Source organism: Clarias gariepinus, unplaced genomic scaffold (assembly GCF_024256425.1).
Source record: "Clarias gariepinus isolate MV-2021 ecotype Netherlands unplaced genomic scaffold, CGAR_prim_01v2 scaffold_35, whole genome shotgun sequence".
Taxonomy (NCBI): domain Eukaryota; kingdom Metazoa; phylum Chordata; class Actinopteri; order Siluriformes; family Clariidae; genus Clarias; species Clarias gariepinus.
Genome location: NW_026521002.1, coordinates 40411 through 48717, shown reverse-complemented (window position 1 = coordinate 48717; position 8307 = coordinate 40411). Strand labels below are relative to the sequence as shown.

Sequence of the window (8307 nt, the reverse complement as noted above, 5' to 3'; positions counted from 1 at the left end):
TAAAGCAACAGATGAAAGCTGATCACCTCGTTAATCAGATCTTGATTAACTTATAGCACACAAACTTTAAATCACAAATAGTATAGTGAAGTTACCTGCTGTGAGGAGTGTTGTATTGGTGTAATGTTTAGCAGAACATTGTGAATAAATAGCATGAAGGTGGAGTCCAATTGTAAGACAGAGAGGTGTGAGAGGAACGTGTGCGGGGAGTGACCTGCTCATCAGGAACTACTGGAATAATAATAATAATAATAATAATAATAATAATAATAATAATAATTTAGAACTGAGTCATTAAAATGTTTCCATGTTCATGTCAGCTTTAATTTCAACGTCTCTATAAATATACAATTTAACATGTGTAACATCATCTTTAAGTAAAAATATTTAAATTGAAATAACATTATTTTGGAATCAGAAAAAATAAGACAGTCAGTCTGAAGTTCTGACATTTAAGTTGCAAGTACTGTGGAACCTTGGATTGTGAGTAACCTGCGAGTATTTTGCAACACACGCTACATTTTTAAATACATTTTAACTTGGTAAACGAGCGAGGTCTTCATATACAAGTAGTGTGCATGCGCTTTGTCTTCCAAGCGTCACATGATCACACCTAAGCCAATGGTTCTTCTCTCTCACGGGCACTGTAGGATTGTCAGAGAGCGATGATTCCATTAGTGTGTGTGTGTGCTAAATTCATCCTACACAGTAGTCCTCCTTCTATCGTCTAACACCAATCACAATTCTTTTTAAAAGTAAAGTGCTGGTAATTTTTTTTTTATCTGAGTTTTCATTATTTATTATGGGGGATATTTGGGTAAATTTAATATTTGAGTCCTTTGGATACACACACACACACTAGTGTTAGTAATAATCTGCTGGGCCTTCGAGTGGCAAAGTGGTGAAGTGATGCTGTAACCTCTCGCAGCCAACCTAGAGAGAGCTGATTGTCCGAGCTCTCTCAGAGGTACTTAGTGCTTCCACATTAATCACGGCTCTACAGCTAATCAGTCTTTGAGGTTTCGGAGAAAACACCTCATAGTCTTCAGCCCTCTCGACTGAGTGGTAGTAGTAGCCTTAATGTGGGAGCCCCCTAGTGACGGGGAAAAAAATCCAAAAAAATTATAATAATCTGCCGATCTTTAATATAATCAGTGATATTATTATTATTATTATTATTATTTGAGGCTGAAGCCCACGTACATGTCTGTGTGTCTCTCTGTACAGCAGAACTCTCTGTCTAACTTATTAATACAAAGAAATCCCATTCTGTAAGGTTGAGTATCTTACGCCTTGTTTACACTAAGTTGTCCTAATAGAAAGAAAATATTCACTTTATCTTTTCTAATTAATATCTATTGGTGCAGGTGTTTGTTTACATTGAGACAGTAGCGCATTAGTAGATTATTTTACAGTAGATTATTAAATCCCACACATAACTGTTCATAACATCACTTTTACTCCACATTTAGATTCACTGATGGTGCAGATTAAACTTCAGACAGAGATCTAAGGACTGCAGGAGATTCAGTAACGTCTAGACGGACAGTTTTGTGTGACGCTGAGACAGAATCTGACTGGACGGACAGACAGAATATTTTCTGAGTCTGGTTTCAGGTCCTCCAATGTATGAAACGAAGACATCATTAAAAGGCATTTCTTTTATTTATATAGATAGTCTAATTTAAAATGTGCACAATTAAAGTGTAAGTATTTGTAAGACATTATAGCCCTTCACTCATTATTTCAGATATGAACATAGAGACACCAAACAGCTTATATAATGAACAGAACCTTAAACCTTAAACATGAACAAGATAAAACTCTAACTCCATTTAATCCATAATCAATCTTTTTTAAAAGCTATAAAAATCTGCTGTAAAACGTGTACATGACCAATGATTTATTAGATGTGTTGAGTATAACAGATGTTATTTTACCTTCATTTCCACTAAAGCTGATGAGAGTAAATATGACTGGATGACCTCCTCAGGGGTTAAACTCACACTTTAACTGGGAGTTACAGATGAGAGGGTTTTATCCCTGTAGCTACAGAAAGACTTACGGAAACACACGTGTGTTTACTGCAAACACTGACGCATTGTCTCTGTTTACTGCACGGTGAGGAGTGCAAAGGTTAGTACACCCTCAGGACAACATCAGAAAGAGAAAGGTATATATATACATGTATATAAAATGTGTTTGTGTGAGGCTTCACGACAGATGATGATATAAAAACAGAGTCGGAATCTCAAATGTTTCTCACATATTTCTCATATTCCTGGACTGTGACGTCTCGGGTACAATGTCAGGAAATAGAGGAATTACACACAAAAACTAACTTCCTGGCTTTTGATTGGAGCATTGGTGATTTACAGAGAGTTCTATGAGATGGCTGAAGGCCACACCCCGTCCACCATCGAGTCGGAGGGAAGAGGAGAGCTGCTTCTGGTCAGATTCGGGTTCTGCAGCTGATTGTGTGGGGTTTTTAAACTACACGCTCCGATCATTAAAACCACCGGTGTTTAGTTCACACCTCTGGTGTAAGTTTAATGCTTCAGTATGTAGTTGAGGTCTGAATGTCTGGGGCATGTCTACAGTAGGTCTGAGGGGTGAATGTGTGTAGTTTCAGGATTAAACCCTCACTGGGAGAATTGTTTACAGGATTGTACAATACTCCCAGAATCCTTTGCTCTGCGGTGGGTTTTGTGCAGTATTGTTCCGTTCATTCCTCTCTGGAGCAGGAGCCAGTTCCATGTTGATTCTCACTTCAGGGGCTGTGATGCCCATCTGGTCCAAGAACTCCGCCCTGGTCTTACTTCTGATGTATTTAATCAGTTTCTTTTTTATTAAGTAGGTTTCGTTGGGGTCATAGTCCCTCTCGTTTATGTGTTCAGTGATGTAAACTTTATCAAAGCAGTCGTTTATAAGGCTGACTATGATGCGGTCCTTATTGCTGTCGTCATGGTGACCAGCATTAGCTTGCCGGACGTCATAGGGCAGATCTTCTGCTCCGTCTTTGTTCAGATTCCCCACCACGTAGTACGGGAAGTTTATATGCGGCAGCAGTTTAATATTGTTTTGGTCAGGTTCATTCTTAAACAGGTGAAACCCGAAATCCCCGTCCTCAGGACTACAGCGTGGAACCATCGTGTTATTATTAAAATCGAGGCACTCTGTACAGAACCAGTGGAGCAGATGGAGGCCATGTCGGGGTGGAGGCCGACCGAACCCAGCATCTTTCAGCTGGTCTGTGTGGTGCAGCTCGGACAGCATCGTCAGCTCTGATGATCCAGAGGATTCTGTAAAAGAGCGATTATAAATCACTGAGATTTCAGTTCACTGTCTTGTTCTACTGTTTGATTAGTTCACTTCACTTACATTTATTAATGATTATAGCTATATACAAAATGTTCATAAAGTTCATAAAGCATAAGCTAAATGATTAATTTACTTCTACTTATAATTTACACAAAGGGACTAAAACTCTACATCAGACCTCTTTTATATAACTTTTTTTTTTTTTAATTTACTGAAATAAACCACTAACTCCAGCATTATTAGTCTTTCAATTATATTAACAAATAAACCTGCAATAAATAAAACAAGCTGCAGTGAAGGAGGACTTGACTTGGCTGTAGTTGCTCGATAGTTCACGAGTCTCCAATAACAACCTGGACTCCATATTAACATCAATTAACATCTCCTGTCCTACTGAACTTCCAGCCTCCTAACACACAGTATGAGTGCAGATCAATCCCTGCTATCTGTTATCACCCAGATGAGGATGGGTTCCCTGTTGAGTCTGGTTCCTCTCAAGGTTCCTTCCTATTAACATCTCAGGGAGTTTTTCCCTCAGCATCGTCACCCTCGACTCGTTCATCAGGGACGATCTGATCATTCTGATTTACACACACACACATCTCATACACACTTAAATAATTATTTTAATTGTGTAAAGCGACAATGACAATTGTTAAAAGCACTATACAAATAAAATTGAATTGAATTAAATTGAAGTTGCTCTTATCGATTCTTGACAATTATTCCAACAATTAAAAAGTTTTATTTATCAAAAAAATGACGTTGCACTTTTATTCTTATCACTTATCAACTATATTCAATTCAATGTAATTCAGTTTTATTTGTACTATACTATACTGCTTTATCTTGTCGCGGGGGGCCTTACCCTGAGGTTACACACACACATAAGAACAGGTGCATTGATATAAACCTGCACTATTAGAGGGAATTAATCAAGAGCAAGAGTAAAAGGTAAAGTGAAATATACTTTAGGTAAAGATTATTAATATTATTATTTATATTATTGGTGCTGGTGGTGGTTTAGTGTTAAATATATACAGTGGCAAGAAAAAGTATGAAAAGTGTGAACTTTTGGGAATTTTATGGTTTTCTGCATTAATTTGTCATTAAATGTTCATCTAGTCAGAAGTATTGACAAATATAATGTAAAATAATAACACAAAAAAATCTGATATTTCACGTCATTATTGAACACACTGATTCAACATTCAGAATCGTAGTGGAAAAAGTAAGTGAACCCTTGGAATTAATAACAGTTTGACCCCGCCCCCTTGGCAGCAATAACCTCAATCATTTGCTTCCTGTAGCTGTAGATCAGACCTGCACATGGTCCAGGAGGAGTTTTAGTCCACTCTTCTCAGCAGAACTACTTTAGCTCTGTTACTTATCCTCTGGACGTCCCGACTCTCTTCAAGTCCCTCCACATCATCTCTACTGGGTTGAGGTCTGGACTCTGTTGTGTCTCGTTTTTTGGGTCTTTGTCCTGTTGTCCAACTTCTACAGAGTTTCAGCTGATGTACAGACATTTTCACATTATCCTGAAGAATTTTTTGATACGCTTGGGGATTCATCTTCCCCTCTATGAATGATGTAGCAAAGCAGGTCCAAATCATGATGTTTCCTCCACCATACTTCATGGTTGTGATGATGTTTTCATGATGGTTAGTCGTGTCCATTTTACACCAGATGTAGAGCTGCATAGTTCAACCTTAGTTTCATCAGTGCACGAAACCTTTTTCCGACACGGCTGTGGAGAGTCAATGTGCTCTTTCACAAACTTCAGGTGTGCAGTGATGGTCTTTTTAGTAAGCAGCGGCTCCCTTTGTGGTGTCCTGCCATGGACTTGGTCAATGATTTACGTCCTGTAGACTCATGAACACAGATGTTATCCAGTTCCAGTGACGCCCTCCAATCTTAGCTGTCACTCGAGGTTGTGTCTTTACCTCAGTGATGAGTCTTCATTCTGCTCTTCGGGTCTTTTTGACTGGGCGTCCACTTTTTGGTAGAGTAGACACAGTCCCAAGTGTCTCCATTCACCATTTACTGTAGACTGGTGAGTTTCTAAAGCCTTTAAAATCACTTTGTAACCCTTTCACGCTTTATGTCAATCAACAATTCTTCATCAGAGATTGTTTTATTATTTTGTCATGCTATATATCTTCCTTCATTGCACTAAGTCTATATATATTATTCAGTATATAACCCTTTCTGTGTACAGTTTACATACGCTGATTATTTATTATGGGCCACAATATCGTCCTTATTGCATCACCTGTAATCATCTGCTCATTTGCAGTTACTGTGTTTTCCTCCCTCACTGCTAAGTGTATTTTTGCCTCGTACTATACATGTGTAGTGACAATAGAGTCTAATCTAATCTAATCTAATCCAATCCAATCCAATCTAATCTAATCCAATCTAATCTTATCTAATCTAATCCATTTTAATCCAATCCAATCCAATCTAATCTAATCTAATCTAATCTAATCTAATCCATTCTAATCCAATTTAATCTAATCTAATCCAATCTAATCACTGAAAGCTCTTGAAGTCTCTTTAATCAGTCAGAGTGTCTCTAGTCCACACCTCCAAACTCATCTTCTTAACAAGACTCCAGCTACACCAACACCTGACTCCAGTTAGCTTTTCTGAGGATTCACACACTTTTCCACCAGCACTATCAGGTTTTTATGGCTGTTCTCAATAAAGACATTTGATTGTGTTATTATATTAAGCTCATTATATTTGTTAATACTTTCAACTTAAATGAAGATCAGATCACATTTTATGACAAATTAATGGAGAAAACCATGACATTTCAAAAGATTCACAAACTTTATCCTGCTATTGTAAATATTTAAATACTCTTATATGTTAATAATATCTTTATTTTGACTTTTATTTACCCCAAATATTTGCATTTCCATTTCAGTGCTGTCTTCCCTATTCTGCACTCCCCTTTTCCTTTTCCAGGTCATGAACACTGGTATGACTGTGTATCACACTGTGCAAAACTTTACTTTGGTATTCTTAATGTCACACAATTAAATCTGGAAATCTGTGGAGTCTCTGTAATTTCAAGACCCATTAAACAGATAAACAAATAAGTAATTAAGTAAGTCAGTAAATAACCAGGATGTTGTTATGAGTCTGGATCAGGTTTCACGCTGAGCTCCTCAGTACGTTTACACTCCTGCTCCTTCCTCACTGAGCGTTTCTGGAGAAATGAAACTGAAAGTCAAGTGTGAGAGATGAACGTCATCTCCTCCACACACTCCATCTCCACCTTTTACTAAATAACACTAGACGAGTTAAACACTTAAACACTTTCTGATTTCATGTTCCAGTTTTGTGAAGTTTCTCCTCACCTTCAGCAGCTTCTGTAAAATGAAACCGGGACACAGAGCAGCACCGATCCGACCAAGCAGGGTAAAGAGGCGGAGCTACTCACCTGTCAATCAGGTTACTTCTCATTCCAGAAGGCTCCGCCTCTTGTCTCCAGCTGAATGTGTTTTGGGGTGTGGCCTTGTAGGGAAACCATACAGGAATTTCATGTTTGGACATTTTGCAAATAGTTTCATATAACACTTACACAAGACAAAAAGAGAGATTTTTAGAATTTTTAAATAAATAAATAAAAAACAGGTGGTAGAAATAAATGCTGTCTGATTTTAAAATGCAAGAAAAATTAGTAGTAGGATAATGATGATGATGATGATGATGAGGAGGAGGAGGAGGAGGAGGAAGAGGAGGAGTCTGATACATTAATGAATTAATTTTTTATTTTATTTAAATTAAAATAACAACCTTTAAGAAAGTCTGAAATAAATAAAACCTAAAATGCTTTAATGTTAAAATAAACATGTAAACGTTTAGTTTATGGTCTGTAATCCACAGTAATAATAAGTTTGTGTATGAAAGGAATTTATATTAAAACCAGTTAAGTTTTCTTCGCTTGAAAAATTAAGTTCTTCCACATTCATGTATAGGTGGAGTGAAACACTGAGTGAAATAACAACATAGTGTGTGTGTGTGTGTGTGTGTGTGTGTGTGTGTGTGTGTGTGTGTGTGTGTGTGTGTGTGCGCGTGTGTGTGTGTGAGTGTGTGTGTGTGAATTTTGCACACATAATCAGAGGATGTGTAACTGCACTGTTATGGTCATAAATCAGCCCCGTTGTGTTTGTGTTATTTATGAGGAACAACAACAACAACAACAACAACAACGTATTTGGTGTTAAAGTCGACAGATTTTACACATTTTGCTCCAAACAGCTTTATATAGTCCTTTAATGTGGACTTCACTCAGCGCTAATCATCTCCCAGATCTCAGCTTTGGAGTGTGATGAGAAAACAAACCCTGCGCTGCTCTATAAGTTTTGACCCCCCTAACTTTTGGGAAAATTTTGATCTCCTGTGATTTCCTTCATATTCGCACCGTTGGTTAGTGAGGTGAAGCCGCAGGTCGGAGTGTGTTTGGTTTCGGCTCGTGTCGCTCCTGAACTGTTCATTTCCTGAGCTGGAAACAGGGAGCTCAGATCTCAGATTAGGAGTGTGATAGGAAAACAACACTCATGTCTCTGTCTACGTCTCCGTCTCACTAACCAAACTCAAATTCATATTAAAATTTGATTCATCACACACACAGTCACACACAGTACGATATGCAGTGAAATCCCAGAAGGTCTAAAACTCTCCCTTAAAAACAGTAAGAGGAGCTTTTGTGATATTTTAGATTCTTTAATAAGATCGACTCTCTCTGATCTTCACCAAATTCACACCGGGGGTCAAAACTTATAGAGCAGCGCAGGGTTTATTTTCATCTCACAGTCCAAAGCTGAGATCTGAACTATTCACCTGTCGATCGAGCTCCGTCTCTTACACTTGGGTTTAACTAAACACTTAAGAGAGATATATTCTTCATTCATTTATTAGTTCATTTAAATGTTTTATTTACTCTTTACTGCGCTGACAATCAAAACTGCC

The 8307-nt window shown here is 37.8% G+C and overlaps 1 protein-coding gene across 1 annotated transcript; it reads right to left on the bottom strand.

Moving 5' to 3' along the window:
- Window positions 1-300: 300 nt before the first annotated feature.
- LOC128517105 (uncharacterized) lies at window positions 301-6754 on the bottom strand. Its single transcript, XM_053490891.1, has 2 exons — window positions 6693-6754; window positions 301-3302 (listed from the first exon to the last, which is right to left on the bottom strand). The coding sequence occupies exon 2, from the start codon at window positions 3274-3276 to the stop codon at window positions 2659-2661; it is 618 nt and encodes a 205-aa protein (XP_053346866.1). The 5' UTR covers window positions 3277-3302; window positions 6693-6754; the 3' UTR covers window positions 301-2658.
- Window positions 6755-8307: the final 1553 nt, after the last annotated feature.